General features: G+C 41.9%; 1 protein-coding gene across 1 annotated transcript in view; it reads left to right on the plus strand.

Annotated features, from left to right (window-relative positions):
- The first annotated feature begins 1,961 nt into the window (after positions 1 to 1,961).
- Positions 1,962 to 18,051, plus strand: part of DDX4 (DEAD-box helicase 4) — a 53,275-nt gene continuing 37,185 nt past the window's right edge. Inside the window, exons 1-5 of the mRNA XM_055143008.1 lie at positions 1,962 to 2,034; positions 2,830 to 2,921; positions 12,562 to 12,622; positions 14,279 to 14,356; positions 16,474 to 16,551. Coding sequence (XP_054998983.1) covers positions 2,850 to 2,921; positions 12,562 to 12,622; positions 14,279 to 14,356; positions 16,474 to 16,551 — 289 coding nt within the window. The 5' untranslated portion in view covers positions 1,962 to 2,034; positions 2,830 to 2,849. The remainder of the gene's footprint in view (positions 2,035 to 2,829; positions 2,922 to 12,561; positions 12,623 to 14,278; positions 14,357 to 16,473; positions 16,552 to 18,051) is intronic.

Below are 18,051 nucleotides of genomic sequence, written 5' to 3' on the forward strand. Positions count from 1 at the left end.
AGCCATACTTGGCAGTGCACTTTTAGTTCTATATTCAGGAATCATTCCCAGTAGTGCTTGGGAGAATCACACAGAGCTAGGGATAGAACACAGGTCTCTTGCATAGAAAGCATGCACCAAGACAGTTGGGCTATCTCTCCACCCTAATTGGTTGTCCATTTATTAGCTATGTGACCCTGGGAAGTTGTTCAGTTTCTATCCCTATATGTCTGACTCTGTCTGAATGCAAGGCAATATCCTAAACTCCTATACTCTCTCTCTAGCCCACTAGATAATGTCTGAAACAGCCAATTGCCCTAGCATAGATGACTGGATAAAGGAACTGTGGCCTACTACCAATGGAATGCTACCCAACTATAAAAGAATCGATAAAATTATGCAATATCCTGCTACGTGGTTGGAACTGGAGGGTCTCATGCTAAGTGAAGTCAGCCAGAAGAAAAAGGCCAGGTACAAAATGATCTGTCATTGGTAGGATATAAAGAAACAAAATAAAGGAAATTGGGGGGAACAAACCATGTCTCTAGTTATAATTCACAATGGATTAAAATACAGCAGAGCTTGCATAAAAATGCAGAGAACCAGAAAGCCCTTCCAATGGTTCTTTCACACATCTACAGTGATTTAAGTACTAGTTATCTCAAGGGGTATAAATATTTGGGTTAAACATGTAATAAAAAATTCAGTGGTCTGGGCTGGAGAAATAGTACAATGGACAGGGCACTCTCCTTGCATGTGGCTTACCCAGTTCAATCCCTAGCACCACATATAGTCCCCAGAGACCCAGCAAGGAGTGATCGCTGAGCGCAGACCAAGAAGCAATCGAGGAGGAGTTGGAGGAGGAGGAGGAGGAGGACTTACTCTAGTCTCATTGTTGTTAAATATATTTGTTTTAAAAACAATTCAAGTGAATAATCTGAAAAGTGTAAGTGTAACAGGTAAATACTGACATACACCTTGGTGGAAGAGACAAAAAAAAAAAAAATCAGTTACGGCTCTGAAACTGAAAAGCTGAGCCTGTCAAGTGCCTCATTATCTACGCATGAGTTTGGGTCTCTGTTGGTATTTGTAGTCCTGAAATATTCAGGAATTCCTTCAAAGAGTCAGAAAAGAGAAAATGGCGATATAACCAAAGGTAAATGGCACTTTTAAGGGGTTTATGATTATTTCTAGGGGGTGCGAGGAAGCTGGGGAAAATATTGGGATTTCCCAGACTTTGGAAGTCTGAGGCAGAGACAAACAGCAATAGGTGATAGAAATGATGAGAACATCAATTAGATGAGCGCTCTGTCCGTCACGTTTGGTCAGTACTTGAGGTGACCTCTGGGTGACCTACTCAACACATTTTCCCTGTTTCTTCTGGATCAGAGCGGTGTCCTTCCGTTACAGACAATCACCCCATCACCCCCACAAATCTGTAAGACCGAAAAGGATGGTTAAAGCACTTGGGATCACGGGGAGGAAAAGTAAATTTAACGTCACCCCCAGGACCTCAGCCTCATGAGAATGCCCGGATGTGAAGCCAGGGCTCCCGAAATAACCAAGCAGAGGGAGGGACCAACGGCTGGGGACTGCGGAAATGGGGGCGAGAGAACTAACGTGAGGGGGGAGCATTGCCTCTGCTGCCTTTATTTTTGGAGCGAAGAAAGAAGGCGGTGGACATTTCTGGCTTGTGGCACTCGCAAAGGGAAAAAAAAAAATGGAGTCTCACCAGAGAGAGAAATGTACTCAAGAAGTTAGAGACAAATGGCCTGCCGCCAACCTCCTGTGCCCCTAGCCCAACGGGCCACGCTGCGAACAGGCCAGTGCGCCGGGCTACTAAAGGCCTTGAAAGGGAGGAAGTCGGAGCCAGCGGCTGAGGGCGGGGGGCGGGACAACGCTCCCCGTCTGCACACTGATTGGCTGGCGGCGCTGGTCGTCTGGTCGCCATTGGTAGTTGGAGCTGCTCACTAGACGCGTTCGGCGTCCGGCACGTGCAGCCGTTTAAGAGGCATCGGTGCCTGCGAGGACCCCGGGAGAGCGAGCCGCCGAGAGGTGAGTGGGTTGGGGGGTCTTTCTTGGCGGCACGGGCCTGGACCCGACTGGCTTGGTGGGCCCAGTGAGGGGCCTGGGGTCTCATACTAAACCCTCAAGAGGCAGGTTGGGAGATTGGAGTCCGTCTTGGGGGTCTTTCAGCTTCGCCTCGGAGGCTCCTCAAGCCCCGTGGGTGCCCCCGGCTGCGCTCGAGGCGGCTGGAGGGCTTGAAGGAGCCTAAGGAGCCTTTGTGACCAGCCTTGGCGTGACCTTTCCTCAGAGCGGGAAAGGCTGGAGTCCAGTGGCGGACAGGTGCCCCTTGGTGAAACCCAAGTGATTGACCCTTCGATAAGTGACCGGAACCTCCTGCCCCCGCCCCCCGCCGCCCCCTCAAGGCCGCCATCTCTAGATTCTTCCACCCGGGCCACCATCTCCGATTCTTCCACCCGGGCCACCTCCCGAGCCCCTACTCTTAAGAGCCAACAAACCGTTTGGGGACCCTTTGAGGGTCAGGAAGATGCTAGAATTTTTTTTTTTTTTTGGTGGGGTGGGGAGTGTGGACACCCATGGGGCCGTGGTGGTCGCTAGCGTGGGTAGCTTAAGTAACGCTGTGGGTTTTGGAGACCGACGCCGCCCCTGAGGGAGAGACAGGAGGCGGCCAGACGTTTCCTTGGCGAAGCACTCGGGCCGCTGGCTTGAATGGCCTCGGGAGCGTCGGGTGGAAAGGGCGATGGTTGGTGCGCCCAGGACAACAGTGTCGCCCTAACGGGGGCCCAGAGTGCCCCACTTTGTGTTTCTTTACTCCGCGTTTCCCAGCCACAGGCCTGGAAGCCGCCATGGGAGATGAGGATTGGGAAGCAGAAATCATCAAGCCTCAGGTGTCGTCCTACGTTCCCGTCTTTGACAAGGTAGGACCGCGCGCCGGGCCTGGCTTCTGGGAGCTGCCGAGTTCATCCGAGTGGAGGGTCGAGCCAGGCGGCTCCTTCTGAGTTCCCGCCCGGCTCGGGAGTGCTGTGCTGAGTTCCGAGACCGTCCTCAAAGCGGGAGGAAGAGGGGGAGATAGGCTCAGACAGGGAAATTCTATGGTCTCGGGGCACATTTTGAATTCTTGAACTTAATTTCTCTCTCTTTTTTTTTTTTTTTTAAATCGGAGGACTCTGCAGAAAATAAAGTTTTTACCTCTCCGTGGTATCATCTGTTGGGTTTTGAGAGTACCAATCAGATCAGTTTCCTTTAACGACATTCGGGCAGTTTGTAATTTAGGATAGGGGTTCCTGGAATAGATTGTTGGATATCTCATCTGACTTGGAAATTGACTTAAGAGATAAATGGACTGTGCTTTAGAAGATAATATATTTAAGAAGATAATATATTTTATGGCATTGTTTTTGCATTTTGTTTCCTGGAAATTATCTCCAAGGGTTCATTTTTTTCCCTTCCTGTCTAGAGATTCCACTTTGCATTTATGTAAATTGTGACACTTTCAGATTTCAAGTGATGTCTTAGTGAAGGCTATTAACAGAAAAATTAAAATGTTATCCTTTGTCTTAGTTGAGTTTGATCTGTATGTAAAGTTACCTGAAATAGCAGATCAGTTAAATTTTTGTTTTAGAGGTTTTTTTAATAAATGACGTCTTGGGACTGGAGCAATAGCACAGCGGGTAGGGTGTTTGCCTTGCACGCGGCTGACCTGGGTTTGATTTTCAACATCCCATATGGTCCCCTGAGCACTTCCAGGAGTAATTCCTGAGTGCAGAGCCAGGAGTAACCCCTGTGCATTGCCAGGTGTGACCCAAAAAGCAAAAAAAAAAAAAAGACGTATTTTCTAACACCCAAGAGTTGTAGAGATAAGGACTAGGAGGTCTGCCCCACAGCTTGGAAACTGACCTCACATGCTGGTGGAAAAGGCAGCTCAGACAGAGAAGGGAACATCAAGTAGAGGATGTTGGGAGGACCCATTCAGGTTGGAAGATGAGAACTAAAAGTAGACTATAGACTGATTATGAAGGCCACCCAACACCTCTATTGCAAACTACAACACCCAAAAGGAGAAAGAACAAAAGGGAATGCCCTGTCCCAGAGGCAGGTGGGGTGGGGGTGGTGAGAGGGATAATGGGATCATTGGTGGAGGTGAGTGGGCACTGGTGGGGGGATGGGTAAACGATCACTGTATGACTGAAATGCAAACACAAAAGTTCATATGTTTGTAACTACATCACAGTGATTCTCTTAAAAAAAAAAAAAGAAATGATGTCTTTTGGTGCTGGAGTAATAGCAGGTAGGGCAGTTGCCTTGCATGTTGCTGGCACCTTATATGGGCCACCAAGCACCACCAGAAGTGATCCCTGAATGTAGAAACAGAGTAAGCCCTGAGCACCACAGGGTGTGGCCCAAAAATTAAAATTAAAAAATTATATCTTTTATATGATCTTATATAACAACTATAACTATATGAACTATCTCCTTGGCTCTTTGTTTTGTTTCTGTTATAAAACTATTTCTACATTGAGAAAAGAGCCAAAAAATATCAAAACACTCTTGTTTACGACCACTTGTTCCTCCTAAATTTCTAGCAGTCTGTTTTTTCCAATTCTGTTGTTTTATGTAGATTATAATAATACTGTATAACAGCAGATTTTTCACTCTAGTTTTTTTTTTTTGCTGCTACACTTTTGCTTGTTACTAACTTCCCAAAAATAATTTATGGTTATATTGTATTTCATGGATTGCCTCTACTATAAATCAGACTCCATTGGGATTTTAAGATGCTAGCTTTTCACTGTAATATTGTCACAAATATCTTGAACTTACTCTTTATTTAAATTTGGGAATTAAAAAATAACATTTTGGGGGCTGGAACGATAGCACAGGGGATAGGGCATTTGCCTTGCACGCGGCCGACCCAGGTTCGATTCCCAGCATCCCATATGGTCCCCTGAGCACCGCCAGTGGTAATTCCTGAGTGCAGAGCTAGGAGTAACCCCTGTGCATTGCCGGGTGTGACCAAAAAAAAAAAAATTTTGTCAAAAGATTTTTTGGTTTCTTTATTCCCCTGGTTTTTAATAGAGTTGTTATAATACAAAGTTTAATTTACAGATACTTTATTCTTCCTGGACTAATGGTCACTTGTTGAATTTTAATTTTTGGTTTAAGATGTTCTCTTGAACAGTCTTCAAATGTGCTATAGCTTGCTATATATCTGAAATTGAGGGTACCTCTTTAATATTTGCTTTTTTGGAATCTACGTACTCTACAGTAACAGACAAGTTTTTCTGTTTTCTGACGGGCACACACGATGGTGCTCAGGGACTACTGAGGCTTAAATTTAGGAATTTGCTTTCAGTAGTGTTCAGGGTGCCATTCAGTGCTGGGGATCTAATCCCAGCCTCCTGCAATTCAAAGCTTGTGCTCAGCTAACTCATGAGTATCTATCTCCCTGGCATCTTGTCTCTTCTTTTTTTTCCGTAAAATTTTTATTGTATATAAATTTTATTCAATAAGGTCAGTTTGGGGGGGCTTTCAGTCACATAATGTTCAACCCTTCACTAGTGTACATTTTCTACCACCAATGTTCCCAGTTTCCCACCCTCCACCACCTCTCTCTATGATAAGCATCTCTCTCTCTCTCTCCCCTCCCCTCCTTCCCTCCTTCCCTACCTCTCTCCCCCTCTTCCTATTTCCCTCTCCTTTTCCTCTCCCTCCATCCCTTCCATTTTTTCCCCCTCCCTCTCCTACCCTTTCTCCCTCCTTTGGGCCTTTATGGTTTGCAGTACAGATACCGAAAGGTTATCAGGTATATTTCTTTACCTACTTTAAACACTCAGTTCCTGCCAAAAATGATCATTTCCAACTATCGTTGTCATACTAGTCCCTTCTCTATCCTAACTGTCCTTTGGGCCCACATCACAGTCAGTCTTGTGGCAAGCTTCCAATCATTGACCAGCCCTCCTGGCCCGTTTTTCCTGCTGGCCCCTTGTTTTTCTTTTTAAATCTTATTTCTTGATATTGGGAATACTAACTTGAATATTGATTTGTGTAAAGAATTCTTACCAAGCTCTGCCGTGCGGGCGGGATACTCTTGGTAACCTGCCGGGCTCTCCAAGAGGGACAGGAAATCGAACCCGAGAGTGGGTAGGGTGTTTGCCTTGCATGCAGCCGACCTGGGATTGATTCCTCTGTCCCTCTCAGAGCCCGGCAGGCTACCGAGAGTATCTTGCCCGCACAGCAGAGCCTGGCAAGCTACCTGTGGCGTATTGGATATGCCCAAAACAGTAACAAGTCTCACAGTGGAGACATTACTGGTGCCCGCTCGAGCAAATTGATGAACAATGGGATAACAGTGCTATTTCAGTGCAGTAAAGAATTCTACCTTATTTTTCAATTGAGGTATAATTGACAATTTCAGGTTTATGACATAAAAATTTTATGTGTTTAGCAAAATGATCATGTTTAGTTATCTATATATCTCTGATATATAGTTATATATCTGGTGATGAGAAGTTGTGTTTGTGTGTGGGCGGGGGGGAGCTGTGGGCCATATCCAGTGGTGCTTAGAGATTTCTTGTGGTGGTATTTTGAGGACCATGTGCTCCTGGAGGTTAAGTCTAGTTCTCCCACATGCGTAACAGGTGCTGGTGGTAAAACCTGGCCTTCACAACATGCAAATTATATGCCTAATCCTTCAAACTGTATCTCTGGTTTATGATGAGAAGTATTTTTTGGGGGGAGTCACACACCCGGAGATGCACAGAGGCAACTCCTGGCTCTGCACTCAGGAATTACCCCTGGCAGTGCTCAGGGGACCATATGGGATGCTGGGAATCGAACCCGGGTTGGCCGAGTGCAAGGCTAACGCCCTACCCGCTGTGCTGTCACTCCAGCCCCGAGAAGTTTTAAGATTCTTGTGATTTTTTTTTGTTCTTTTGGGTTTTGCATTATTCCTGCCATAAGTCCTGAGGGTCACTCAGTTACCTAGGGTTTTAACTGGGGTCAGCTATATGTAGAACAAGAGAAGCACCTTATATCTCTATCTCTACTATATCCCTGTCCTGTTTGGGAGAATTTTTGGACTACAACCAGCTCTGCCCAGAAGTTGCTGGCGTTGCGCATAACTGGCAAGTGCTAGGGATTGAGTTGGTGTAAGGCAACATTCTAAGCAAGTTCCTTAATCCTTGAAATATCTCTCCTTTTGATCTTAATGTTTATGTGGTGCTCAGAGGACCATATGTATTGTGGAGATTGAATCCAGGTTGTTGCTTGCAAAGAAGTGCCCTACCTGCTGTACTGTCTGAACTGCCTTACGATTCTTAAATATATTTTTTTGGTGGGGCCAGTTAATGGTAAGTTTTTTTTCTTTTTTTTGCATTTGGAAACAACAGCTCGTGCAGGCTATGCAATTATTTGGTCTAAATGCACTTGAAGAAACACGTGTAGTCAATGACATTGCCTGCTGTGGCTGATTAAAAAGTGCAGAAACTAAGAATAAGTATAACATTGTATATTGGAGAAATCTGGGGTTTAAAATTCAGTTTATTTTTTTAATTTAATTTTTCTTTTGGGGGCCACACCTGGCTGTGCTTAGGTCTAACTCTTGTCTCTGAACTCAGGGATCATTCTTTGTGGTACTCAAAGTCCATATGTGATACTGAGGATTGAGCATGAGTTAATTGCAAAAAAAAGAAAAAGCATCTTATACACTGTACTCTCTAGTCCATTCAGATTCAACCTCTTTTTTAAAAAGGGCACCCTCTAATTTGGTTGTTCTAATTTAATTTCATTTCAAGAAAGAGATAGGTTTGTCTTTTATAAAATTCATAGTTGATCTAAAATGTTTTGAATTTGTGTAATTTAAACAATATATGTGATGAACCTTTCTGAATGTTTCAGTATTTTACCTAGATACCTAATAATGTATGTACTGGGTTACATAGTTTTATACTGATAGCTTTTAGAAATTTCCTATCTAGATTTTGATTATGACTGTATGACCTAGAGACAAGACAATGAAAGTTGTGAAGTGTTAAGCAAAGTTTGATAAACTAGCAGTTACATAGAACAGAACTCTCAATTGTTAGGCATTTGCACCTTATATACAAGGTTTTTGGGATCTATGTTAGAGCAGATGAGTATAGAGAGTGTAACAAGAAATTGAATTTATTTACTGTGATGCTTCGTGCTAGGTGAGCATGGGAGGAAGTTTCTGGTGACCATTTCTGTTGAATCTGTTTGCTATTTTTGCAACACACCTAAGAAAATATTTTTGTGGTTTGCTCAGTTGAAAATAGCTTGAGATGATTAGTCTATCAGTCATGAATTTCAGCTATTTTATTAAGCATTTTATTAGAATTAGTAATAATTTAGATAAGCTATGGTTTTGCATGAGATCTAAGGTGGAACCACAGAAACTTTGTAATGTGCCTATGGGATGGGGCAGGGGTTGAAGTGGGAAGGGAATATGGGAAACTGGTGGAGGGAAGTTGACACTGGTGATGGGATTGGTGTTTAAATATTAAATGCCTAAAACTCAACTAACAATAACTTTGTAAAATCATAGTTCTTTAATAAAAAATTAAAAAAAGAAACTATGGCTTTATTCTTCTCACATATATTGTATTTCTGAACTATATTGCAATTCTGAAGTAATAGGAAAAATATGATCCTTGATAACATAGAATTGCCAGAATTTAGAGAAATTGGAATGCTGAAACCTGAGGAAGGTTTGTAGCAATTTACATGAGGAAGGTTTGTAGCAATTTCTACCCAATGAAATGTGAAGGGTTTTGTGTCTTTTTTTTTAAAACTTTTTATTAAATCACCATGTGGAGAGTTACAAAGTTCTCAGGTTTATATGTCAGTTATACAATATTCAAACACCCATCCCTTCACCAGTGCCCATATTCCACCACCAGAAACCCCAGTATACCCCCCGCCCCCACCCCCTACCCCCTACTGTATAACTAATGAATTTCACTTCATTTTTTCTTTACCTTGATTACATTCCATAATTCAACACAAAACTCACTATAGTTGTTGGAATTTCCAACCAAGAGAGACAGACCTACTACATTTGATAATTAGTTTTTCATTGCTGGAAATGAAGAGATATGTAGCCCCACTGCTACAAGTACATAACTCACTCTCTCTCTCTTTTTTTTTTCCTTTTTCCTTTTCCCTTTTTTTTTTTTCTTTTTCCCCCTCATCCTCCTTCCCGCGCCTCATAGTATGGTATACGCCACGCCGCATCGGCCAGCGTGGGGCTTTTACTTAGTTCACAGTCCAGAGAGGTGGCTGCTACATTAAAAACCTTCAATATTTCAACAAAAACTTACTGTTACTATTTGGAGTTTCCCCCCCAAGTCAGACCTGTTCAAAAGGAACCCTTTCACATTGCTGACAATAGTGTATTTTCTTTCAAAAAATGTGAACATGTTCATTTCACTTTATGTGTACAAAGTTGAAGTTTTAAAAATAAATGTGTTGGGGCTGGAGTGATAGCACAGACGTCAAGGGTGGGACCCTGACTGGATCTCCAATACTACATGGATGTCCAGCATCCACAGGTGTGGTCTTGGAGGACTGCAATACTTTAGGAGGATCCAGGTGGTATCCCATACTGCAGCACTAAATCTCTGGCCCTATAATTGAATAGTCAGATAAATTACTTCATGAAGTATCTCCCAGACTTCCTGAGCACTACTTGGAAAGGCCCCTTTGAAAAAATTCTGTACTCTAGTATAGAAATTGTTACTTAATCATTGTTTGTACTTTATTCCATATAGTGTTGATAAGTGTACAATTATTCTTCCGTATCTTCAGGGAATACCTATATGTCTGAAGCTAGATAGTACTAAATTATTATATATCATGTGTTTTTTCTATACACATGGTATATAAAATTTTTATATAAAACACATGGTATGTATACTAAGGTATTATATACCATGTGTTTTTTTCTATACACAAACATTAAGATAAAGTTAATTTAAAAGTTAGGCTCAGCGGCGGCAGCCACGCGGTGAGAGCCACCCTCTAAGACCCCTACACCAGGAGGTAGGACTCTCTTTAGTGACGTAGCCTGTAGGTGATCCTGGGAGGGGAGGTGTTCCCGGCGCGCCTTCCGCCCAGAGATGAACCAAGAGCCGCGGCACGAGAAGCAGAGCCTCCCGCCTACTGACTGTGATCCTGAGGTCTCCTAACCCATTTTGGCACCAGAGCAGATTCTTGCAGCCATGCATTTTGACTGCGAACTGAACTACAACCTCGTGCAGCCCGGGAAGGGATTTTTTTTCCCTCTCCACCCCATTTTTCTGAGCGAAAATGGCGGCAGCGGCGGCAGCCACGCGGTGAGAGCCACCCTCTAAGACCCCTACACCAGGAGGTAGGACTCTCTTTAGTGACGTAGCCTGTAGGTGATCCTGGGAGGGGAGGTGTTCCCGGCGCGCCTTCCGCCCAGAGATGAACCAAGAGCTGCGGCACGAGAAGCAGAGCCTCCCGCCTACTGACTGTGATCCTGAGGTCTCCTAACCCATTTTGGCACCAGAGCAGATTCTTGCAGCCATGCATTTTGACTGTGAACTGAGCTAAAATATTAGAAACCCAAAACCGCGCAGCCGCGATAGCGGCCGCGCGGACTCAAAGTCTTCACCTTTACCAAGGAAGAGAAATTATTAGATGATGCTTATTCAGCAGGCCTGATTGTTGGGGAAAATTTCCAATCAACAATAGTGAGTTCTGTATGGAAATATTAAATGTACTCAATATGTAGAGAGAATAATGGGAATATCATCAGCTACTTAGATGGGGGGAGGGGTGGGAGGGGGGTGTATTGGGGTTCTTGGTGGTGGAACGGGTGCACTGGTGAAGGGATGGTGGTTTAATCAGTATTTGACTGTGACTTAAACCTGAAAGCTTTGTATTTTTTTTGTTTTCACGGTGGTTCAATAAAATTTTTCTTAAAAAAAAAAAAAAAAGTTAGGCTCAGTAAGATACTTAACAACAAAATAATAGACCAGTTAAAACCGTAATAAAGGTTATGTAACTATGGTTTCTTTCAAAATATTGCATATAATACTTTTGGACTTCACTTGATTGTGGGTAATAAACTGTGGAAAACTTAAACTGTAGATAAGAGGGGACTCCTGAATTGTAAAATACTGAATTGTATAAACTCCAATTCTTTTGGCAGTCATTAAAGTCAGTACTGTCACTGTCATCCCATTGCTCATCGATTTGCTCAAGCAGGCACCAGTAACCTCTCCGTTGTGAGACTTGTTACTGTTTTTGGCATATCGAATACACCATGGGTAACTTGCCAGGCTCTGCTGTGCGGGCGAGATACTCTTGGTAGCTTGCCAGCTCTCTGAGAGGGGTGGAGGAATCGAACCTGGGTTGGCTGTGTACAAGGCAAACGCCCTACCCACTCTGCTATCGCTCCAGCCCACATTCATGTAGTACTTATTTTATATAATATTAGTATTTGTGCTTATAAAGTACATGGATGACTAAACTTTTTTTTTCTTGGTGTTGAAAATCGTGTTATTCTGCCGCGAGCAACCTTCCAATTTTCTTGTGGCCAACCTTTGAATTCAGGTATCAGCAAATTACTTTCAAGAGGATTGAATAATAAATATTTTGAACTTTGCAGAATATCTATTGTGGTACTTTGCTGCAATGCACTGCTTGTTTAAGTGTGAAAGCAACCGTGGACAGACTTGGTTGAATGATAGTATGTTTCAGTAAAAATTTAATTCCAGGAGTGATGGATGACTAGATTTGGCTCATACTTATAGTTTGCTGATTACTGTTTTGTTTTTTTGGTTATGGGATCACATGGAGTGGTGCTCAGGGGCTATACCTGATTCAGTGCTCAGTGGAAGGCCCCCACCCCTAAGTGCTCCAGGGTACACGGATTGCTGGGGACCAAACTTGGCCTCATACAAAGCATTGATTGATCCTAGTAAGCCATTTCTCTGACCCTTGTTGTTGTTAAATGATAGATTAATAAGTTACATATAAGATTAAAAATGTGGGGGCTGGAGTGATAGCACAGTGGATAGGGTATTTGCCTTGCATGCAGCCAACCTGGGTTCGATTCCCAGCATGCCATATGGTTTCCTGAGCACCAATCGCCAGGAATAATTCCTGAGTGCATGAGCCAGGAGTAACCTCGGTGCATCGCCGGGTGTGACCAAAAAAGAAAAATAATATTTAAAATGTTCTGGAATATTTAATAAAGGGACATCTATCCAGTGACCCAGGAAATTGTGTCTAACTTTTTTTTTCTTTTTGTGTCACACCTGGTGATGTTACAGGGGTTACTCCTGGCTCATGCACTCAGGAATTTACTCCTGGCAGTGCTCAGGGGACCATATGGAATGCTGGGAATCAAACCTGGGTGTCGACTGAGTGCAAGGCAAATACCCTCCCAGCTGTGCTATCGCTTCAGCCCAATTTTTTTAAAGCACAGCACAGTTGTTAGAATAGTCTGACATTTGTTAAATAGATGATACCTACTTATTAAAAATAGAAAACTACTCTTTTTTCCTACAGGATAGATACTCTTCTGGAGCAAATGGAGACACCTTTAACAGGACTCCAGGTTCATCATCAGGTATATGTTAAGACGAAAGATTAAACCTTTTTAGGCTAAGAACTCAAGTTGACCTCTTGTAGAGGTTTTTAAAAAGAACACCTTATCACTTTTAGTCAGAGGTAGGAAGAGAGGATAAAGTACAGAATCTGATTTAGTGATATGTATTCCTGTTAGGTTTATTTTTTCCCAGTCTGAAAGTGGCTTGTCTGATTTTCAGGTTGCTTATTGTTAGAAGTCTTGACACAGATGAGTAGGATGTAGTGCTGCTTGGTACCTGCAGTGCTGGGTACTGCTAGGCCCAGCCTGGTAGTCTTGGTCTTCAGGGCCACATCCACCAATGCTCAGGAGGCCAGGAGGCGCCAGGGATTAAACCTTTGTTGAATGTGTAGAAAGCATGCACCCATAACCCTTGTCTGCCTGCCTGCTTTCTTTCCTTCCTTCTCCAGTATTTGTCTTTTTTCTTCTGACTTCACTTGGCACTTCATGCTCCAATTCTGTCAGTGTTTCCCAAAATGTTGATACTATCCCTCAGGAAGCTGGTGTAATATAGTGGTGGTGGTGGGATGGAGTTAGGGTATGGGTAGATGGATAGTAGGATTCGGTGTAGTCAAGGGTGCTCTGTTTGCTCACTTAAAAGAAGGGCAATCTGGGGACTGGAGTGATAATACATTTGGTAGGGTGCTTTTTATTGCACACTGGGATTTGATCACTGGCACCTCATATGGTCTCCTGAGTACTTCCTCAGTGCAGAGTCATGACTAACCCCTCAGTCCTGCCTGGTGTCACCACCTCAAAAAAGGGAGATATGTTTGAGGAAGCACTGCCAGGAGTTATCTCTCAGTGCAGTCATGACAATCCTGAGTACCGCTAGGTGTAACCACCTCAAAAAAGGGAGATACATTTGAGGAGAGGTGCTGAGTTGTGGTTTTTTGTTTGTGTTTTGAAGAGAAAGGCAGTGGGCCAAATAAGTTTGAAAACTCAGAGCTGTGGTGTAGAAGTAGTCAAGGTTTTATATATTTAAATAGCTGAGTAATGTTTCATTATGTTCTGTTACAGCTTCTTTCTTCTGTGTCTTCTATTTCAAAATTGGCACAGATTAGGATACTTTCCTCTCTAATAAATTGTTAATTCCTATATGTTATCTGTCCACCTTGAGGTTCAGTACCATATTAGTCTAGGCTCAGTTATCAGTCTTTCTTCTGTCTTTGTCTAGGGCGTTGCTGTCCCTTTAATTCCACCTTCCCCTTTCTATCAAAATCTAAGCTACTCTTAGTGACATCAAAACTTGGGGTGGGGAGGGGAAGGAGGGGATATCACAACCTGCTGTGCTCAGGGCTTACTCCTGGCTCACTGCTCATGTATCACTTCTGAAGGTGCTTGGGGACCATGTGCAGTGCTGGAAATCAAGCCTGGTTGACTGTATGCAAGGGAAGCTTCTTGCATGCTATCCTTTCTCTCTAGTACTTCGGAATTTGTATTTGTTTAAAATTGATCCCAATTGATCCAATTTACAGCATTAGTATAGGGTATAATTTTTGTTTGTCTCCTTACATCCTATTGTTTGTTTTTTAATTGCTATGTAAAATTTCTATATTACCATTAAAAGGCTCATTCAAAAGGTTCAGTTTGCGTGCTTCCAAGAAACTTATTTTGACTTTACATTTCTTGATTTAGAAATGGATGATGGACCTACTAGAAGAGATCATTTCATGAGAAGCGGATTTGGCTCTGGGAGAAGTTTGGGAAACAGAGGTAAGTATCTTTGTCTTAATCTGTTAGCTGTGGAATAGTGAAATTGGGGCTATTAATGACTAGTTGAAAAAGCTTAATCCCTTCTATCTCTGTACAATAAACTCTTGGAATAAGGTGTTCATTTTTAAAAACATCAATGGGGTTTATTTCTATTTTAATTTTGGGAATATTAGAAAATAATTACATTGATGAGTTTGATTGATTAGGTTGGTTAAGCAGACTCTTTAAAAAATTTTTTTATTAGAGAATCACTGTGATTCTCTAATAAAAAATTACAAACTTATGAACTTTTGTGTTTGCATTTCAGTCATATGGTGATCGTTTACCCATCCCTCCACCAGTGCCCATTCACCTCCACCAATGATCCCACTATCCCTCTCACCACCCCCACCCTGCCTCTGCGGCAGGACATTCCCCTTTGTTCTCTCTCCTTTTGGGTGTTGTAGTTTGCATTAGAGGTATTGAGTGGCCTTCATGTTCAGTCTATAGTCTACTTTCAGTTTGCATCTTTCAACCCAAATGGGTCCTCCCAACATCCTCTACTTGGTGTTCCCTTCTCTATCTGAGCTGCCTTTTTCCCCAGCATGTGAGGTCAGTTCCCAAGCTGTGGGGCAGACCTCCTGGTCATTATCATTATCTCTACTACTCTTGGGTGTTATTCTCCCACTCTGTTATTTTACATTCCACAGATGAGTGCGATCTTTCTGTGTCTGTCTCTCTCTTTCTCACTCATTTCACTTAACATACTTTCCATGTTGATCCACTTATATGCAGATTTCATGACTTCATCTTTTCTGACAGCTGCATAGTATTCGATTGAGTAGATGTACCAAAGTTTCTTTAACCAGTCATCTGTTCTCGGGCACTCAGGTTTTTTCCAGATTTTGGCTATTGTAAACAGTGCTGAAATGAACATACAAATGCATATTTCATTTCTACTATACCTTTTTGCCTCTCCGGGATATATTCCCAGGAGTAGTATTGCTGGGTCAAATGGGAGCTCACTTTCTAATTTTTTGAGAGTCATCTATACTGTTTTCCAAAAGGGCTGAACCAGTCGGCATTTCCATCAGCAGTGAAGGAAAGTCCCTTTCTCCCACATCCACGCCAACAGTGGTTGCTTTTGTTCTTTTGGAGGTGGGCCAGTCTCTGTGATGTGAAATGATATCTCATTGTTGTTTTAATCTACATCTCCCTGATGATTAGTGACGTAGAACATTTTCTCATGTGTCTTTTAGCCATTCAGATTTCTTTTTTGAGAAATTTCCATCCCCCATTTTTTGATGCGGTTGGAAGCTTTCTTCTTGTAGAGTTCAACTAGTGCCTTGTATATCCTTGGTATCAACCCCTTGTCAGATGGGTATTGGGTAAATATCCTTTCCCGTTCTGTATACTGTCTTTATATTTTGGTCACTTTTTTGTTTTGAGGTGCAGAAGCTTCTTAGTTTAAGTAATCTCATTTGTTTATCTCTGTTTTCACTTGCTTGGCCAGTGGCGTGTCATCTTTGAAAATACCTTTAGCTTCAATGTCGTGGAGGCTTTTGCCAACCTTGTCTTCCATGTACCTTATGGATTCTGGTCTGATGTTGAGATCTTTAGTCCACTGTGACCTGACTTTTGTACATGGTGTTAGGTAAAGATCTGAGCCCATTTTTTTGCATGTAGCTGTCCAGTTTTGCCAGCACCATTTGTTGAAGAGGCTTTCCTTGTTCCAATTCACATTTTTTGCTCCCTTATCAAAGATTAGATGATAATATATGTGAGGGTGTGTGTCAATATATTCAACCCTGTTCCATTGGTCTGTGGCTCTGCCTTTGTTCCAATACCATGCTGTTTTAATTGTTACTGCTTAATAGTAGAGATTGAGGTTGGGGAGGGTGATTCCTCCCATATTCTTTTTTCCCAAGAGTTGCTTTAGTTATTCGTGGGGGTTTATTGTTCCATATGAATTTCAGGAGTGTTCGCTCCATTTCTTTGAAGAACCTCGTGGGTATCCTTATAGGGATCACATTGAATGTGTACAATGTAAAGCAGACTTTCGTTAAAAAAAATTATAATCCTTTTTTGAAGAAGCATATATTTGTTAAAAGAATTGTCCCTGTCTGACTTTATTCCAGATGCTGGCGAGTCTAATAAAAGGGAGAATATATCTACAGTGGGTGGTTTTGGACTTGGAAAGAGTTTTGTCAACAGAGGTAATTTGTATATTCAAATCTTGAGTGACGCTAAGTCTTCCAGTCTTTGAATTAGTTTATATTTTCTTGTAATATACATCGTATATCTTTTATTAGGACAGTCATAAGGAAATGTTCTTAATTTCTTGGTCATACATTAACAACCGTTTCACTTAGGGTATGTACACTATTCCATTTAACATTAGTTTTAAGAGTGAGGCAGTTAAGGTAGCATAACTAGGATGCCTCACATAGATTTACCAGACTGGTGAGCTTTAGATTTTTTTTTTTTGACTCAGGTGCCTTTTCTGTTCTCCTAAAGTATAAGATACATTTTACACTTCCAAAGATTAATTTGAGTCTCCTAGCTACCTGTGGTGCATTTGATATTCCAAAATCAGTAACAACAAGTCTCACAATGGAGACATTACCGGTGCCCGCTCTAGCAAATAGATGAACAACGGGACGCCAATGCTACAGTGCTACAGTGCTCCATCTGTAATAGACTGAAGATCCAGTAGGAGCTTTGAAATACATTTTTTTTCCTTGAAAATCTTCAAAACCTGTATGGGATAAGGAATATAGCTCATAGTAGAGAAATTGACTTGCATGTATGGAGCCTTAAGATTTGATCCCCTGCCACTCTACACACACACACACACAAACACACACACACACACACACACACAACTGTAGTATTAATCTAGGTTTAGATTAGTAATGTATAGGAGACTTTACCAAGCATTTTGTAAACCCAGCATTTAAAAAAATTATTTATTTAGATAACATGATTTATGTGATGGCTTAGAATGGGTTTAGGCCTACAGTGTTATCACCTTCACTCTCACCTCCCTGTATTCCCATCCCTCCACCACATAACCCAGATTCCTTCCCACCCACAACCTGACCCCTTGACTTTAGCCAAATCTATTGTAAGAAAGAGAAACTATGCATTATGTTTCCTAACTCGAAACTGCTCTGAAATTCTAGTAATCAAAACAGATTGGTACTGGAATATGGATAGACTATTTCACCAGTGGATTGCAACTGATGCTTTATAAGAAACTCAGATATATATAGTCAGCTAATTTATGACAAAGTAGAAGGGTTCACACAGTGGAGTAAAGAGATAGCCTCTTCAGTAAAAGTGGTGTTGGGAAAACTGAATAGCTATATATATATAAAAAAGCAAAAAATAAGGTTTCTTACCTCACACCTTATAATAAAAGTAATTTCAAAGTAGATCAAAGAACTTGACATTAGACCAGATTTCATTAGAATACACGGAGGAAAATATAGAGCAAATGCTCCAAGATTTGTATCCCAGAGGTGTTTTCAATGAAACTCAGCATTTCATTCTTGAAGAGCGAAGATTAAATGTGAAGCAACAAAGGGCAGATGAATATAATCTTTCTCTAAATCCACTTCAAAGATTATGTGTTGTGATAATACTCTTTCTGTAAGGAGTATATGTGTTTTGAGAATCTGTATGTGCTCAAGGAAAAACTTACAAAAAATTTT

The sequence above is a fragment of the Sorex araneus genome, chromosome 1, assembly GCF_027595985.1.
Source record: "Sorex araneus isolate mSorAra2 chromosome 1, mSorAra2.pri, whole genome shotgun sequence".
Taxonomy (NCBI): domain Eukaryota; kingdom Metazoa; phylum Chordata; class Mammalia; order Eulipotyphla; family Soricidae; genus Sorex; species Sorex araneus.